Raw genomic sequence first — 19754 nt, 5'->3', positions numbered from 1 at the left:
TGGAACGATGATGATTTTGCTAATAAATCCCACAAAGGTATTTGCACATGTATGCATTTCTGCATATAATTGCTTATGGTGCAAAACTGCAGATAAAGAACAATACATTCTTATATCAAAATAAAATATTCTGAGTAAATATATTGTTCAAAAGAGTACATAAAAACCCCTTTGATGGACACAAAGTATACAGGGTGTGGTGTCAACATGTGAGGTTAAGGGGAATTAACACATCTGCTCCTCAGTCAAAAGGTTTTGCATAATAAAATGGTAGAAATGTAAATGTAATGTGCAAACACTCTGTAATACCAAGTCCACAAAATACCTCCGTACAAATAAATGCTTGAACAGCTTTATCAAAGTCCCTTTTTTTTTTTGCACCTGTAGTCCAAACCATATTTACTGTCCACTGTTGTTTTTTTTTTTTTTTTTTTTTAAGGGAAAGCAGGGGCTATGAAACAGACTTGGACTTTAGCAATGGTATTTGGTGGAGTTTGGGAGTCTGTATGTCAACCACTTCAGTCTCTTCTTGGCTACGAATGGTGGACGTCATCTCCTTTTTGGGCTGGTTGTTAGCAAACTCTGTGATGCTGAATAGGAATTGCATGCAGCCCACTTTGATGCAGCTGCTGTGGTGGAGCAATGCGGTGCCCTCCCATCCAGCTCCGCTGCCCCCTATCAGGCTGGAGCTGCTAGCTTTGCAGTTGCAGGGAGACTTGGATCCTCCTTGAGCCTGGCTACTCATCATGCCACCTGCAGGCATCAACACCGCCTCTGTGCACACCTCCCCAAGTGGCTTCCTTGACCTATTACCTCCTGCAGATTTATCACATTAAAATGAATGAAATTATAATGCATTATAAGTCACACCACACAAATGCTTTTCAGCAGGGTCAGAAATGAATCAGCCCAATGGCAAAAATGGCACTAAAAGTGAAATAGTAAAATAAATAACAGATGCTTTTTTTTCCCCAGAAGTGTTTTTTTATTGAAGAACACCCCCCACAAAAATTAGTTGATATTTAAATGGACACATATTTTCAAATGACCTGCAAATTATATATAAAATGTCTCCTTGCAAAGTGTTTGTTGTGTGCATTCAAAGCTACTTTTGAATTTTATTTTATAGGTTACATCCATCATTTTCCAGATTAATAATTCATTTTAATGGATTGGTTAGAAATATAAATATTCAACATGAATTGTTTATGGTTTAAAAAGAAAATGCCCCTGAAAATCAATACCACAGGGACAGTATTGCCCTTTAATAATAAAGAATATTCTTTTCTGACACCATCCTCTTGCATTCAACAAAGCTTTGAGAGATACTCACTGATGCTGTTTTGTACTTTGGATGCAAGTCCACTGGGTGAAGTAATGTTCGGTTTGTCGGAGAAGTCACATGAGTAAAGCACATTATCTACCGTTGTCCCATGCTCACTGTAGTTCAGAAGCTCATAATGCTTTGTGTTCTACAAGAGATTAAATTACATTAAAACGTTAATCTACTTTAATAAATCTGAACAATTAATACAAAATCTTCCCCATATCCTTTAATCATGCATAATTATTGTTCATTATCATACAAAAAATGAAATTACACTCACTTCATCATAAAAGATGCAGGCATGTTTCCCAGAAACATAATTGCAATGGCCATAGTTTGTAAGGCACACATCCATTTCAGCACCTAAAAAAGTTGAAATGTTTTCATGTAATGCAAAACTCAATGACGCATATTCAGAATAATGCAATCTCTTGTTAATGTTGCTCTTTGTAATCCATACCTGTTCCTATGTAAAGAGTCCTATAGCACATGCTAACAGCTGTCCCCTTTCCTGTTAAAGGACACAGTACTGCTCGAGATTGCACGTCCCTTTTTTGTGCTGAAAAAAAGAGCAAATTTACTACATATTACATTATACCAGAAGGGCTAGTAGAACATAACATGTCTGAAATGCGCTGGTTTGGTAAGCTATGCAAGACTGACATCAGTTCTGTTTAGGATTCTTACCATCTGTTTGAAGGGAGGGTTTGGACAGAGAGGCAGTGACAGCTGGAGAGATCCCACATTTACTCAAAGATTGAAGTGATGATTTGGGGGAAATGAGCTGCTGGATCCTCTGCCAGGCCAGCAGTCTGATCAACTCTTCATCCAGCATGTTTATCTCCACTTCTGTAACACCAAAAAAAAAAACAGTTAAATGATAACAGAGATGTGATGTGATTAGATGAATGCATGCTTGGGTGTTTTTACACTTTAAGAGTAGTTTGCAAGAATTTTGCCTTTTATGTAATCACTCACATTAGCTTTGTAAGTCAAAACTATTAGGAATTATGTAAATATCAAAATCAAGCAAGCCTGGAGTGCACTGCGTTCACAATGGACATTATGAACAAACCACAAAGTGGACTTAAAGGGGTAGTTCACCCAAAAATGAAAAAGTCACTTACTTACCCTCATGCCATCCCAGATGAGTATGACTTTCTTTCTTCTGCAGAACACAATTTATGTTTTTTAAAAGAACATTTCAGCTCTGTAGCTCCATACAATGCAAGTGAATGGGTGCCAATTTTTTTACACCCTAAAAAGCACATAAAGTAACCCATATAACTCCAGTGGTTAAATCTATATCGTTAGAAGTGATATGATAGGTGTGGATCAATTTGTGAATATTGATCAATAGATCAATATTCACAAATTTTTTGCTAGAAATTCTTCTCCATGCACAGTAGGGGGTGATATGAATGAAGAATGTGAAAGTGATCGGTTCCTCACCAACACCTATTATATCGCTTCTGAAGACACTGATTTAATGGATTACTTTTATGCTGACTTGCAGGATTTTTTTGGAGCTTCAAAGTTTTGGCACCCATTCACTTGTATTGTATGGACCAAAAGGGCAGAGCAATTCTTCTAAAAATCTTCACATGTGTTCAGCAGATGAAAGAAAGTCATACACATCTGGGAGGGCATAAGGTTGAGTAAATGAGGGATTTTTCATTTTTTATTACTTTAAAGCAAAACATACTCTGAACAGCCTAAGTTTCATTTTTGTTTAGAAGGGTTCGAGTTTCTTTATAGCGTTCACAGATAATCCAAAATTATTTATCCACTCTGTGATAACTGACATGTAAAAAAAAAAAAAAATGTGCATCTGGTTACAGTGGATACCTTACCTCCATCACCTTGAACAGCATTCTTGATGTAGCTATATAAGCTGCCTATTGAGGAGGGGAGTACAGAGCCTTTCCCAACAGACATTACATCAGGGCTCACCTTGTTCTCTGAGAAAGCAAAGCATGAAAAAGTTTGAAACTACTCGGCATGATGGTCTGTAGAAAGGTCATGTAAAACAAAACTACTACAAGTAACCTTGACTAGCTGTAAAAGAGGACTAAAAGGGTTCATTAACCCCAAAATGAAAATTCTGTAATTTAATCTTCCTCCTGTTGTTCCAAACCCATATGACTTTCTTCTGTGGCACAGAAGAGAACAACATCTCTGGGAAAGAAGCGGTGTCTCAGTCTATCTGTGCAGGACTTGATGGCTCTGTACCTCTTCCCAGATGGCAGGAGGACAAACACACTGTGTCCTAGGTGGGTTGAATCTTTTACTAATGCTGCTAGCCTTTTTTAGTCAGCTTGCATACACAGTGTCCTGGTTTGAGAGGATAGAACCAATAATCCTCTGTGCTGTTTTTACTACATGATCTTCACAATTTTCCCCGGTGCACCTGGCATACCACACCGTCGTACAGTGGGAGAGGATATTTTCTATATAAGCGATTCAATTTCACCAGTTTTAGCCTTTGTTGTGCTTTCTTCACTAGGTAGGAGGTATTGAGGGACCACAAGAGTTCCTTTGATATGTAGACTCCAAGGAACTTGATGTCATTGACACTCTCCACCTCCTCTCAGTGTATGTGAAGGGAGGGAAGGATGGTCTTCCTCACCTTACGGAGGTGTTCATGATCAGATTATAGTCTGTGCACCACCCGACCAGATGTTGGACCTCATCCCTGTAGGCCATTTCCTCATTCAAGTCCCACTATGGTGGTGTCATCAGCGAACTTTACAGTAGTGTTGGACGAGTGAATTCGTGAGCAGTCGTGAGTGAAAAAGTGAATAGGGCCAGGCTAAGCATAAAGCCCTGAGGCACAGCTGTGTTCAGGATGAACAGCTACTGGAGGAAGTACAGTTACCTATTCTGGCATTTTATGGTCCGAGACCCTGTTTACACCTGGTATTACAATGCGTTTTTAGTGATCTGGTCATGCTAAATACAGATCTAAACTGTCCAAATCGTTTTGTGATCGGATCACAAAAACCACATACAAATGTGGTCAAAAACACATGTGACTGCATCACATTTGAGGTGAAAATGCTAATCCATCCTGAATATGCCCTGGCAGCAGCGCCACCCCTCACCTGTCAAACAACAGCTTCACTAAAACAAGAGTTTAAACTATGACTCTTCAGAGCGGCTTTAAAAGGAAATAATCATCTGATCAGAAAATTTGAAAAAGTGGATACAAACAAGAACTTCAAGGATCTTTTTAGCGTGTCTGATATCAACATGCAGGGACTTATGAGAAGCACAAACATCTGCAGCTCAGGTTAATTAGGCCTGTAGAGACTATTAAATACCCGTCTGATCACGGTTATTTGAGACAACCGTGATTATTGGGCATTACAATTCCAATAACATTTTAGGCAAATGACATGGTATAAATGCCATGAACGGAACATTTGTGTGTCAAAGTTTAACTCAGTGTCTGAGCATCACTGAGCCGCACCGCAGAGATCAACAAGCTCCTGTCCTGGTCTGTAGGCAGAGGCTTATGCCAGAATCTCAAATCATATAAATGAACAAGTATTAATTTTGTGCTCCAGTTTCCTTTAAACAATTGTGTAATGGGAAATATTCCTGGTTCATACACACTATGTTAATGACACTGTGACAAAAAGACGACACACTTTATTTCTGTGGACTGATAAAATGAAACAAAATCTCACAAGGTTTTGCTTCATAAAAAACAAGGGCTCATGGGTTTAATCAGAGCGTTAAAATAACTTGTGAAAGTCAAGGAAATAAATGTTTTACTACTGCTTAATATAATGAAAAATAATATAACTTATATTTTATTTAAAAATTATTAAATATGAGTTCAAAAAACAAGTGTAAATGTAAAATTGACCAAAACTAAAGTTTTTTAAAGAAATATTTTTATATTTATTTTATTTTTCATGTCATTCATAAGTTTTTAAAGCCTTAAAAGGAAATCATAGGTTATCCCCATTTTATTATTGTATTTATATATTTAAAGTATAATATGTAAAAACGACTTCTTATGGTGTGAAGAAACCATGCAGAAAAAAGCACACCTTAAAAAAACATGACAATTGTATGACAATTAACCGTGAAACCCCTTAACGAGACAATCAATCGTCACAGCCCTAAAACTAAATTAAAATCGCAATAACAATTATTAGACAATTAATCCTCAGCCAAATTTCATAATACTGACAGCCCTACATGTAATCCACTAAAATAACTGACAATTGTGCTTGAAAAGTTGCATTTGTGCTAAGATTAAATTTCAGCTGCATCTGGGAGAAACAGCCCATTGATTTTTCACGCTTTCTTTGTCTTTTATGACTTTGTTGTGCTAGAATGTCATGCAGTAACACACTGACACAGTGATTGATGTCATCATGAAACAGAGACCATCCTCTCCAATTCCGATCACAAGTGGTCACTGGAGATTTTAAGCAACCAGATATAAACAGGGATGTGTCTTGCCTGACCAAATAAGATCGGATCACCCGAGATGCATCTTAATACCATGTGTAAATGGGGTCTGTCTTTTAGAAAGAACATAATCCATGAGCAGAGTGAAGTGCCTAGACCCAGGTTTCTATTTGCTAAATTTGCATATGAGTTTGTGGGGGATTATGATATTAAAGACGGAACTGAATTTAACAAATAGCATCCTAACATAGGTATTTGGCTGCTCCTGGTGAGTCACGGCTGTATGAAGTGCAAGGGAGTCAGCATCATCTGTGGATCGGTTCGCCAGCTAAGCAAACTGATGGTTGTCTAGATCCCTGGTAATGATGGCCTTGATGTGTGATAATATGAGTCTACTGAAACACTTACAGATTCTGTCTGTCACCTCTTTATGTTTCACAGAAGAAAGAAAGTCATAAGTTTTGGGAACAAAACAAGTGTAAGAAATTTATGACAATGCCACAAAAGTGTACAATATAGCCTATTTAAGTGATGTGTAGGCAAAAATACCTTTAGTTTGAGCTGACAAGCTGCTGTTCAGCCCTGAGGAATTTCCTACAGCTGAGCCATGATGAAGGGCAGGCGAGTCTGAAGCAAGGCTGGTAGATGAAGTAATATCTCTCTGTGTACAGGAGCTGAGGAGACTACTGCTCTCAGTCTTTATGTCTACATGATTGGGCAGGGCTGGTTCTGTGACGATTGGAGTTTGTGGTTTAGAGGGGCTACAGGGCTTGTGTGGGGCTTCATCCTCACACACCACAGGTCCATTCACTCCTGCACCCTTCCCCACTGGACTATCAGCATCACCCTGACAAGGTCTTTTGGGCTGATCAGGTGCTTGAGAGTGCAGTAAAGGGGCCCCTCGGGGGCCAACTGGTGTACCGCTGGGCTGGAGGCAGAGCTCTTGTGTCTCCACACACTTCTGAGTCTTCATGTCTGACATGTCTGTGTGCTCCAAGTCCTGGTGGGATGATGACATCTGCTTGGCAGATAAATGTTTCATAATACTGCATTGAAGTGCAATGACATGCCGAAGCCACTGTAGGAAAAAAAAAAAAAAAAAAAGTGAGAAAAAGTCTTTTTGCAGTGATACCTGGGTAGACGATTAATACATTTGTAAATTGACTTTGTGTTAATCAACATCAAGATTATTGGTTAAAATTGTTTTCTTGAGCCAAGTTAACACAAAAATGAAAATTCTGTCATCATTTACTCATGTTGTTCCAAACTTTCTTCTGCGGAACACAAAAGGTGTCAGGCAGAATGTTAGTCTCAGTAACCATTCACTTTTATTGTATTGGCAAAAAGATGTAATGAAAGTGAATGGTGACGGAGGCTAACATTCTGCATAACTTCTTTTGTGTTCCATGGAGAAAAAGATTAAAAAGAAAAAAAGTCATACAGGTTTAGAAACAACATGAGGGTGAGTAAATGATAATTTTTCATGTTTGGGTGAACTACCCCTTAAAGTTTTGTTTTTTTTACTCATCTTTTTGCTTTCACTAATTCATTTAAATGGTCTTGTGGCATGACAAATTCTGATGTAGTCTCTCAATTAAAGCGATAGTTCACCCAAAAATGAAAATTCTCTCATTTACTCACCCTCCCGGCATCCCAGATGTCAAAAAGCATCCGCATCCCGTTGAAAGGGAATGCTGGCGCGTTTGGCAGCCGCTACTCTCTCCCGTTTTTCATTGTTTTTAAATGTTTATCGATTTATTTTGAGTGGTTGTGGGATTTTGGAGCTTTTGAAGTCCCCTCTTGTTACTTACCCTATTACAATGCAATCACGTTTTATCCTTCAGACTGCTGTTTTATCTGCGGGAATAAACCCTCCTGCCCAGGACTTACACTACCCTGTGGTTGCTGTTGGCGTGGATTCCCTCTCCATGGCTTTAAGGTACACCGCTGGCAAATTGCTGAACTTAAACAGGAACTTTTATTTGGCGAATGACTCCTATGAACTTTGCCGAAATGTTCTCCATTATCCTCTGTGCCCTCGCGTCTGGTGAAATCGGCGCTTTTTAATGCACGCTATGTGAACAACAAGGCTGTGATTTTATCGGATATTATCACAGAAGAAAAATTTGACCTTGTGTGCTGAAACTTGGCACGAACAGCCTGATGGACTTTTGTTTAACGAACTTACTCATGCAGGCTACGGGTTGTTTGATCTCCAACGACCCTTTGGCAGAGGTGGGTTTATCATTGTGCTGCATAATCAACAATACAACATAAGTCCAGTGGCTATTCTCCAGTTAAATTATTTTGAATGTCTCCTTCTGAGTGTCCCTGCGCCCTTCACTACTGCCATAGCTACAGTCTACAGGCCTCCTAAGACAAATGTAGATTTTTTTATCAAAGTTTGTAGATCTACTGTCTATGTTGTGCCTCAAGTTTGAGAGAACTCATCCTGGGGGACTTTATCATCCACGTTGACATGACAGACTCCGTAATAACAAAGGACCTTTTGTCCTTACTGGAGTGCTTTGATTTGTACCAGCTTGTGGACTGTGCTACACATAATAAAGGTCACACATTAGACCTTGTGATTGCAAATGGATCGTTTGTGTCTCAGTTTTGCACATCTTTTTTAATATGGAACTCCCACACACTAACATTTCCTCTTCTCAATCTGTACATTATTGCAAATGGAAATCCATTGATCACTTTGATTTCACTGACTTTATTTACTCTTCTTTAAATTTGTTGCCTTCATCTGACCTTCTGGAGGACAAGATTCCGATGTTAAATACTGTTCTCTTGTCTGGCTTGGACTAATTTGCTCCCATGAAATCAAGCTCTGTCTCCTTTGTACGTTCCGCTCCCTGGTATAATGATGAGCTGTGCTCTATGAAGGCAGCTTGTCACAAAATGGAGTGAAGGTGGTGCCTCTCTGGCCTGAACGTACATCACCAGGCTTGGAAAGAACACTTGCAGTAAAGAACACTAGGTAATGAGTAGTTACTTCCATAGTTGATCCTATTCCAACATGTTTGTTTAAACCATGTTTCACCTCTCTGTTGTCTTGAGGATAATAAATGACTCCATGTGCACTGGTGTTTGTGCCAGCAGCATTTAAAACTGCTGCTGTAACCCCTGTACCGAAAAAAGACTAACTTGGATTTGGACAATCTTAACAACTTTCATCCCATTTCTAATCTTCCCTTTCTTGCAAAATATTTTAGAATGAATTGTGGCTTATCAATTATACACTCAACTCACTGTAAACAATCTTTTTGAGACCCTTCAATCTGGCTTTTGCAAACTCCGCAGCACTGAAACGGCACAAGTTAAATTCACAAATGACTTGTTAATTGCTTTGGACTATGGCTGTCTTTCAGTTCTGATCCTTCTTGATCTCAATGCCACTTTTGACACTGTACAGCATTCTCTTTTACTCACTCATCTTGAGACAGTCTTTGGTGTTACTGATACTGCATTAAACTGGTTTAAGTTTTATCTCTCAGATCGTCAGCACTTTGTTTCCTTGGGTGGATGTAGGTCCAAAGTTGGTTTGGTTAATGTGGTGTTCCTCAGGGATTGATTTTGAGCCCAATACTTTTTAGCATTTACTTGTTTCCCCTTGGTCAGCTCTTAAGATCTCTCAGCATTAATGATAATTTTTATGTAGATAACACCCAGATTTACATCCATTCAAATCCTGGTGATTGTGTGGCTGTTGCCTTTCTTGCGCAAGGTATTATACTGAGATAAAAAAAATGGATGTCTCTAAATTTTCTTTGTCTCAACAGTGACAAGACTGAGGTTATGCTCATTGTTCACCCCACCAGCTTCATAAAGCTGGTTCTTTAACCTTTAATATGGATGGGTCTGCTCTGGAGTTTCAAACAAAATAGACACATTTGGGGGTGATATTTGATGCGAATGCTGCTAAAACATCATTCTTCCATCTCAGAATCATTGCAAGACTATGCCCCATGTTATCTTTCTCGGTGGCTGAAAAACGGCGTTTCTTTCAGGGCGTTCTCTTCTTTTGCTCCATAACTGTGGAACTCTCTTCCCTCTAAGGTTAGACATGCTGAATCTTTGAGTATTTTTAAATATTCTCTTAAAACTCAGTTTTTTAGGGTTGCTTTTCTGTGATTATTATTGCATTATTTTTTAAAGAAAAAAAAAGTTCTTGTATTCATTTATTTTCATTTTCCTCTTGTAAAGCACTTTGAGATGGACCTTTTAAAGATGCTATAGAAAATAAAGTTGTATTATTATTATTATTACCTGCCTAATATTGTGTAGGTCCCCCCAGTGCTGCCAAAAGCATCTCAGAGTAGCATTTTGAGATGTTACTCTTCTCACCACAATTGTACAGAGCGGTTATCTGATTTACCGTAGACTTCGTCAGTTCGAACCAGTCTGGCCATTCTCTGCTGACTTCTCTCATCAAAAAGGTGTTTCTTTCCGCAGAACTGCCGCTCACTGGATGTTTTTTTGTTTTTGGTACCATTCGGAGTAAATTCTACAGAATGTTGTGTGTGAAAATCCCAGAAGATCAGCGGTTACAGAAATACTCAAAACAGCCCGTTAGAGTTCAGCAGATGAAAGAAAGTTATGCACATCCGAGATGGCATGAGGGTGAGTAAATGATTAGAGAATTTTAATTTTGGGTGAACTATTCTTTTAACATGAGGTCATAATGCTGCATTCATAATGATAAAACAATGTTGAAGTTAGTTTGTTTCATATAAAAGCTTTATACAGAATCCAGTGTATTTACCTCCTCTTGTTCCTCCACGCTGGTTAGATGCTGGGCGGGTGAAGAATGTTCTTGCTCCATGAAACAATTTGTGCTCAGCTCTCCGTTGCGAAGGCCCACTTGATCCACCAGCACAGGGGGGTTTTGGTAGTGACTTTTAATTGAATTGGGGACCTGAGCACACATCAAAATTAAAGACCCATTAATCAAAGCTGCTGTGTGTACAAGGGTCTCTTTAGAATAGTTGTGGATATCAGATTCTATAGGAGTCAACCTTTAAAGTCTTTTTTTTGATGTGCCGAACACCTCTGCGGTTGGGATGGTGTTGACGGTGAACCCACCGAAGGAAGTCCACTTTTACAGCGTGCTGAGACAGTCGGTCTTGGAACTGATCAAAGAGCTGGCAACGTGTGCTGAGGGTCATGTTCTTCTGGTTTAGCTAGCATGGAAATAAAATTTCAGTCATGGTTTACATGAAAAGGTCATTGAAAAAATAAGGTTGTCTGAGGTGAAGAAACGAATTCTAGTTAAAACACGTGTCAAGTACATAAATGTAATCTTTAAATTCATGAAGGCTTCACAAATCTTGTAAGAACATTTATAGCATTTTCTACAAAGACATTGATTTAATGACTTAAAAAGTGATGTGGTGTAGCCATCAAGTAAATGTATTAAAATACTTTCCTTGCACCTTGAATACACAAATGTACTCAACTTAATCATTAATTTCAGAAACGTTTTCAAATATATTTAGTAAGTATCATGAATTTTTGAAACAAGAATATAAAGAAGTTTTCTTAAGTTACACCAAATGACCTGAACAAAATGTGCCTTTAAATGAAAATGTTAAAATATTGATATTTAAAAGATATTACCAAAAAAAAGGCAAATGCAATAGAAAATGGCTACCACTGACTTTAATTTGTGGGACAAAAGTATTTCAAATATTAATATTTTTTTTTAATATAAAATAATAATAAAATATAATTCTGCACTACTCTATAGAATTTCAGAATTAACTGTGTCTTTTTTTTATTTTATTGTCTTCGGATTGTTATGCCAGATGACATTTAATCCTCAGAATTGTTTTTCAAAATGACAACTCAGTGGCTAAAAACATGTTCAACATACAGGTAGTGTATTCTACTAATTGCTTTGTGTGAATTGCTTTTTAAATATTTGGAAAATGTTTGAAATTGCTTTTTAAATATTTTAATATCTATGAAAAAAAAAGCCTTAAGTTACGCTGATCTCAACGCACAACATCTTTTTGCTAAGTACTGACAATGTGACTCCAGAGTGTCTTCCTGAACTGGTTTATTATAATCTGACAATAATCCAAAAACTAATTTGTAAATGTAGGGTGTTAAAAAAAAAAGGACATTAAAGGGGAGAATCTTCAGGGCAAAATCCAAGGAATCTATGGCATAAATGTTTTATTTGATTTATTTCACATGTTTGATAATGAAAAAAAAAGAGTCCACATTCCAAATATTTTGCACTATAGAAGCATCAACAGTACAGCGTTGCTTCCTCGAGTCAAAATTTCCGACCAATTTTGTTCCAAATTTCATATTTCTACCATTTAAGGTTAATAACACAACAGGATTAGTTCAGTGCTGGAATGCCTAAATATGACAGAAATATGCTACTAAGGTAGCATGATCAATAATACCCAATAAGACTAAGACACTCACCACCATGTGCTCTACGTGGTTGGGACACATCCATCTCCCAGTGGGCATGGCAGTGAGAGGGGGATCCAGGCAGTCCATGTGGAACAAGAGCGCACAGTAATCACACTGGATCAGAGGAGCTACCCTACAGCTCCTGTGGAGTAAGAAGAGAGAGGAACCTGATGCACTGTGCCACAAATGAATGGTTTTAACATTAGGTCATTTAGGAAGTATAACAATGTTTTGATGATAAATTTGACATGGGGAAGTTATTTGGACTATAACATGTTGCTGATGCGGTGTCAGGCAGAGCAGCTGGACTCTTACTTGGTGCAGGTAAAACACACTTTCACTGGCAGAGGGACCAGCCCACTGGGATCCAGTTCATGTTGTGGCCTCTTCACATTCTTGCCTATAGCCTCCTCCTTCCTTCTGCGCTTACTGCTGCCTGTACACAGACACACGCGTTAAAAAAAAAACACACACACAATAAAGCAACACTTATATGCAACAGTTAGTTCCAGTCCTCTAATCTGATTGAACAATTGGCATTGCAAGAGTGCAGATATGTAGAATACAGCTAAGCATCCCAGTGCTGTTATAAGTAAATTTATTGATAATTGCTATTTGTGATTACAAATTTTCATTAGCAGAGCGAAGATCAGGGCTCCCACACATTTTGGCCAATTAGTTTTTATAGCTGTGTTTCCATCCAACTATTTTTAAGCATATTTTAAAAATGCATAAGACATCCTGAATGGAAACGCTTGAAATGCGAACAAACTCTGAAACTTCGCATACAATTTAATGCGCTAGGAAGAGGTGGACTTTCTAGAGTTGAATTTAAGTGATATAAACGGTTTATTTGGCATGAACGATGATGTGTCATGACCATTTGTAAGAGAGTTTGATGTGACTGGCTCAACGAAAGGCCCGACCATGGCACACAATTCTTCAAACTTAGCCTTGGTTAGTCGAAAGTGCTTCACCCACAAATCATCGTTAAAGTGGGTGCTCCCAGGTATATGGAGGCTGTCGGCGAATGGGAATAGCCATTTAAGCTCTCATTGTGCGAGCTGTTGCACGTATTCTGCGACGTCTCCTGGCAGCATTTAATATCATAATGTACAATTGCTTTATTACAGCAAATATAACTCTCCCCAAAGCAAAGAGGTAATTTAGCTGCCCCATGACAAAAAGGCGGGCTCCCTCAAGATACGTGCAATGTTTCGCATTTTCTTTAGTCGAATTTTCAGAAATGCGCATTGAAAACGTGTAACATTTTGATGAAAACACAGCTTATGATAGTTCCAATCGTTCAGAGTACTGGATAAGGATTTTTTTTTAAACTATTTTATAGAGAGTGCACTCACAAACAGCATATAACCAATGGAATATTACACTTTTTAAGAGCATAACTTATAAAAACATTTATCACTACAGAAATTTGGATGACTTTTCAATGACGTTTTAAAGGGTTAGTTCACCCCAAAACATGAAAATTCTCTTATCATTTACTCACCCTCCTCCTGCCACCCCAGATGTGTATGAATATCTTTCTTAGCAGAACATAAACATTTTTTTGATCTCAATTTCGTAGGTCCATACAATGCAAGTGAATGGTGATCAAAACTTTGTAGTAACAGAAATCACAAATTAAAACATAAAAGTAATCCTTATGACTCCAGTGTTTAAATCCATTTATTCATTAGCGATATAATAGGTATGGGTGGGTAAGAAAAAGAACAATACTGAAGTCCGTTTATTACACCGTTAGAGTCTCCACTTTAACCGTTACTTTGTAAATGTGAAACAAAACAGGCACCACGTGTGACTTAAGATTTAAAAGTTTGTGGAGATTTATAGTAAAAAAAGGACGTAAATTTTGATCTAATCACACCTATTACATCGCTTCTAAAGATATGGATTTAACCACTGGAGTCTTATGGATTATTTCTAGGTTTTCTATGAACAACAGAGCTGAAATATTCTTCTAAACATTGTTGTTTGCGTTCTGCAGAAGAAAGAAAGGCATTCACATCACGGATGTCATGAGTAAATGATGAGAATTTAAATTTTTGGGTTAACTATCCCTTTCAAATTTAACTCATTTTCACAACTTTTCAGGCCTGGAAAACACCATTTTAAAATTCCCTGATATTTCTATTTATCATTGACCATGGGAACCCTGAAAAATAGACAAAAAGTACCTGTCCATACTTTTTCAATAAAGCTATTCAATACAAATGTCCTGTTTATAGAACTGTCATATAAAAGCAATATCACACTAGTAGTCATGCGCTTGCGTTGATATTCAGCACTCTTGCTTGTATAATATTGCTTAAAACAAAAAAGCAAATACTGATTGGTGACTTCGAAAACATGCCAAGTCACACCTGGCAGTGAAGTGGTGCATGTAAGCTCAGTGGGTAGTTGGAACTGTGTGGGGTTTCTTTCCATGGCCGCAGCGATCAGCAGCTGGAAAGGTTTCTTCAGACGAGGCATGACACTCTCAGACTCGGAGCAGTGGACATCCTCTTCCCCGTCCATCAGGTACTCATCCACATCATTGTGTTCTGACGGTGTGAGCGTATCAGTAGATGCATTGGAGGTGGGTGTGCCAGGGCGACTGCTTGCCCGGCGATCGAGAAGTCGGACCTGCGCCACGGCCAGCCTCAGGCCTCCTGATGAGGCAGAAGGTAGACCATCTAGACGCAGCGTGCCCAGCTCCAGCTCCGGTGCAGGAGAGGAGGAATGCTTTGATAACTGCCGCTCAAACACTCCATTCACCTGCTCGGTCTTCTGCTCACGCTTCTAGACAATCAGAACAACACAATATAAAGTATTTCATGGCAATTTTCATGGCGAAAACCAGGTTAAAATGTAATACAAGGCATAGTGAATAAAAACCGGCATTAACTTCAAACTCTGCAGAACCGGTACCAGGTTCATGTGCGTGGCCAGGAGAGTGTCATAAATTTAGGATTACAAAATAGAAGTCACAAGACTCAAAAGTGAGGCATATGTGGTATCATTTGAAATCTTATAATCTGAACTTTTCACAGAACTCCATCTCTTTTGCATTTGTTACATAAAATAACAAGACCTGAAATCCTGTCGCAAATGAGCGCCACCTTTTGGTAATGATGTAGAAATATAAATATGAAAGCGTTTCATATATCACGTGTATGATGATTACAATACATCAGTAATGTGATTGTACAGTTTATTCAGTTGTCCTAACACCAGTTTTAATGTTTATCAAAACAGTCAAGAAGTGAAATATAATCTCTGTGACAATAAAGAAAAAAGTATCATGTCTGCACTTATCATCAGTGCTTCTGCAAGCCCCAAATAGCCACAGAATATATTTCACCTCTTATGTTAGGCTGTTTTCTATGTTTACTTTTCTGTGAGCTTTCTTGGGTAAATAATCCAATGATATGTCTCGGAACAAAATATGCAACCAGTAGAAAAAGCATGACACAAATCACCAGCAAAATATGTTCACAACTTTTGATGCTTAAATGTATGGATCTCAGCACTCCAAAGACACCAAGACAACTCAGAAGCCAAGATATTCAACAAAACAGAAACAAATATAAATTTTATGTCTATGGACAAGCGCATGTGTGTGTGGTCAGTTGCGTTGGTGCATCCCCCACCACATTTCAGATCTTTTATATTGTGATGGAAGGTGATAGAAAAAATAATTTCCTTGTACTTGCTGCCATCTAGTGGAATGAAATAAGACTTTTTGCAGGGAGATGGAGCAAACAGAAAAGGAATGATTACATGCTCACAAACTTAGGAAGCAAAATAAAAAAAGAATAATAATAATAATAAAAAAATTAAATAAAGATTGTTTAGATTCCTGATTGTAAACACATACAATATTATGAAAAACATTTATGGAATCTTTTCTTAAATTGTGTGGGGAAGGTTCTGTAAAATGATACTGATTGTGTGAGATTTTAAATTTGGGTGTGAAAAATGCAGGAAGCAGACAAAGACATTCACAAGAGTTGAAGAGGTTAAAAGCATTTTTTGAGTCTTTTTAGTAAAAACTCAAACTTAATCTGGTCTTACTTGCAAGTGTCAGCCGGATAAAACTATCTCCACAAAGAATTCAACAATCACAATCCATTATTTTCAATATTGAAAATTAGTCTAGACTGCGTTTGTCTCTGGTAAGTCATCAAATGTACTTTATAAAATTCAAAAGATCAATTTCAGCACTCAAAAAGGCATACACGCACATGTCTAATTAAACCTCCCCCAAGTACATGGCATAGCAAAGCTAAAAAAGGCTTATATTATTCTTACCCACCTTCTTGCGCATACAGCAGCGATGACACATCCAGTCACCAGGGGGAAGCATCTCTCTACTTAAAGGTGGATTACTGTGAAGAGGCAAATATTTAGTCACAAATCTTAGTGTTTTTAGAAAAATAATACCTCTTGTTATGCATTTTAAAATTTGCTGAAAGCTTCACTTAAAAATACAGCAAATTCTACAATATTTATTCAATGAGATTTAGAGAAAACCAAGACTTCTTAGACATAATCCATATATCAAATCAAAGTAAAGTAAAAACAGGCTAACAACAGGAATCTAAACAATATGTAGCCCAACACAATGTAAAAAATACATAAGCTATGAATGTGGTCTAAATAGAATTTGTTTTTATGTTATTAACAAGTTTCTTTGTCATATAGTTACTACAGACTAAGCTCCACATTACATTAATCAACAGAACAGCTGATCAATTTAATGCAAAGCACACCTGAACACATCAATATAGAAGGGAGCTTGAGTGTTTAATAATGACAGTTTGTTAGACAGGAGCTAAGCAGAAAATAAACTAGTTCTCTGAGAGAATTACTTTCTCACGGCAAATTTCTATGAATACTTTTGCCCTATCTGTAATCTGTCAGTGCAAGTAAATATACAGCATGTCATGCACAACAATACTATCTAGAATGGAGCAAAGAAAGCCCTTGTAAAAACAATAATTTTCCTATGCTGGTTGACATGGGAGCAAGGAAGTGGTGACGCTTGCTTGAATCAAATATCATGCATTATTGCTCTCACGCATTCTACAGCAACACGCTCCTACAGAATGGGGCCACATGGTATAGATTCTGATCAGGGTTAAAGGAAAGGTTCAACCAATGAAAAATCTCTCATCATTTACTCACTCTCATGTCATTCCAAATGTGTAATGGCTTTCCTTCTTCTGCAGAACACAAACGAGAAGAACATCTCAGCTCTGTAGGCCCATCCAATGCAAGTGAAAGGTGGCCAGAACTCTGAATGTCTAAAAAGCACATAAAGGTAGCATAAAAGTAATCCATATGACTCCAGTTTAAAACCATGTTTTCAGAAGCGATATGAAAGGTGCAGGTGAGAAAGATATCAATATTTAAGAAATTTTTCAATAAAAATTCTCCACCTATGACCATGCATGAAGAATGCAAATCACCAAAAAACAAAAGAAGAACGTGGAAGTGAAAGTGGATTTATAGAAGAAAAAAAGGACTTAAACATTTGACTGTTTTTTACCCACACATATTATATCACTTCTGAAGATATAGATTGAATCAATAGAGTTATATGGATTACTTTTATGCTGCCTTTATGTGCTTTTTTGGAACTTCTGACTACAGTTTACTTGCATTGCATGGGATTACAGAGCTGAGATATTCTCCTACAAGTCTTTGTTTGTGTTTTGCAGAAGAAACTCATACACATCTGAGATGGAATGAGGGTGAGTAAATGATGAGTATGTTCATTTTAGGGTGAACTATCCCTCACATTGTTCGAAACCTGTATGACTTACTTCCATGGAACACAGCAGTTGCGGTGCGAACGTTACGAGGCATGGTGCGATTGCGTGGCAATGTGTTCCTTGATGTATTACTTGCTAGTAATGGCATTCGGTGGAGTTTCTGGTGCCCCCCCCTAGGGTATGATGGTGCCCTACGCAGACTGCGCCAGTAATGACGTAATACAAAAAGAAATGTTAGGCAAAATGACAGCCTCGCTCACCATTCACTAAATCTTTTTTCCCCAATACATTACAAGTGAACAGTGACAGAGGTTCTCATTCCGCTTAACATCTATTGTGTTCTATGAAAGACAGAATTTCAATTTTGGGTAAAATATCCCTTTAAAGAATTGCTCAGAAAAGTTCAACCACATAAAAATATTTGACAAAGCACAGCTGGTGTACCAGCATTGCAGGTGGAAAGCAGCCGGACAGTGATCACAGCAGAGCAGGTCTCCTCCTTCATGGCAGCTATCACAGGTGTCATGATTAGTGGCTCTGCCTCCTCTTCTAGTCTCCCTCTCTGGTTTCCGTCTTTTCTCTCCATCCTCGGAGCGTGGAGGCGCAAGAAGCTGTTGAATTTGCTGCAACAAGATGGCAAATTCATTTTAAGCTTCCAATTGAATAAAACCTCTGTAGTTACACTCAGAGACTCTGACGTGTTAAAACTGACAATAATGTCAGAAGTGCGCCGTGCAAAACACAAGCCTCAGCACGGATTGCTTCATTCATTCAACTATGAGAAGGCCATTAAACTTTCTTCCAAATAATATAAGTTCTGATCAGGTAAGCACAATGGAAACTGTGTAGGATTGATATATAAAGACAGTCTTCTCCACGTCTACTCTCCAGTCAGGCACACAGGCTGGAAAAGGCCACAGGAGTTGACGCTGATTCCAGCAAAAACACAACAGAGCAAAAGGCCTCGAGCGATTGTTTTGCATTCTGCAGCTTACATTGCATACTGACTCATAATTACACAGTAAATCTTTCATATACGCATATATAATTCATTCAACGCTGAAGGGCAGCTAGGCTTACCTCCATTAGGCCCCCAGACGTGTCCAAATCGTACAGAATCTTTGGGGTCTCCATTTTGTCCCACATTCACCCTGCTGAGGTGTAGCATCAACACACAACCCGTCAACAATGCTCTCCACACGCCAATCCAATCTGCTCCACCTGCCGCCTTTAAATCGTATTGGAGAAATCCAACGCCCCTGATCGACAGTCTTAGAAATTAAGTGGCTTGGCTGGCTGCTCGAGCTTCAGCTAGCTGGCTAGCAGCTAGGACTAACAACAAACAAAAGCACAGCGCTCGCTAGAGATTTAAACTTAATCAAGAGTTGATCTATCGCTCAAAACTCTGGTTTAAGTGCAAATACAGCTGCTACTTTGATTTCAGCTTGCTGTCTGGTTCAGTTTACAATGTTTGCTGTGGGATGTGAAGGCCTAGCTCGCTAGCCTAGCAGCATCCTCTGGTTTAGCAGCAGCCGCCTGCAGAGATGCGTGTAAACATCCACGGCTGTCTGTCCCCATCGCATACTGACTGTGAAAGCGCTTTCTGTCGCAAAGAAAGAGAGTCTCCTGGATTGTTCCGCGGCTGTTAGATTATCATGTGCAGAAACACTCGTGGATGGTGTTCGGATGACAGCAATGAAGCGCAGCGGTGTTGTTGTGAAAAGCCATTGCTAGTAGCTATGCTAACTGACTGGCGTTGCCCTCCTCTGACTCGA

The 19754-nt window shown here is 38.5% G+C and overlaps 1 protein-coding gene across 1 annotated transcript; it reads right to left on the bottom strand.

Moving 5' to 3' along the window:
• Positions 1-412: 412 nt before the first annotated feature.
• On the bottom strand, positions 413-19754 carry LOC127632214 (PHD finger protein 12-like). The gene is made up of 15 exons (XM_052110823.1): positions 19060-19754; positions 18424-18602; positions 16518-16590; positions 14584-15001; positions 12515-12635; positions 12209-12341; positions 10786-10950; positions 10533-10685; positions 6305-6833; positions 3181-3288; positions 2015-2176; positions 1788-1886; positions 1608-1690; positions 1334-1472; positions 413-816 (listed from the first exon to the last, which is right to left on the bottom strand). Exons 1-15 carry the CDS (start codon positions 19123-19125, stop codon positions 452-454), a joined length of 2793 nt encoding a protein of 930 aa, XP_051966783.1. The 5' UTR covers positions 19126-19754; the 3' UTR covers positions 413-451.

The sequence above is a fragment of the Xyrauchen texanus genome, chromosome 38 (genome assembly GCF_025860055.1).
Source record: "Xyrauchen texanus isolate HMW12.3.18 chromosome 38, RBS_HiC_50CHRs, whole genome shotgun sequence".
NCBI lineage: Eukaryota > Metazoa > Chordata > Actinopteri > Cypriniformes > Catostomidae > Xyrauchen > Xyrauchen texanus.
Note: the sequence above shows the minus strand (reverse complement) of the source record. Positions and strands in the feature narration are given on the sequence as shown.

Bases quoted from the DNA above. Each gene is read 5' to 3' on its own strand.
- LOC127632214 (XM_052110823.1), bottom strand. From the start codon at position 19,125: ATGTGGGACAAAATGGAGACCCCAAAGATTCTGTACGATTTGGACACG. The intron at 2,177-3,180 runs GTAAGGTATCCA...TTGGTGTTACAG, and splicing joins TGCTGTTCAAGGTGATGGAG to AAGTGGAGATAAACATGCTG. The intron at 817-1,333 runs GTGAGTATCTCT...ATAAATCTGCAG, and splicing joins CAAAGTACAAAACAGCATCA to GAGGTAATAGGTCAAGGAAG.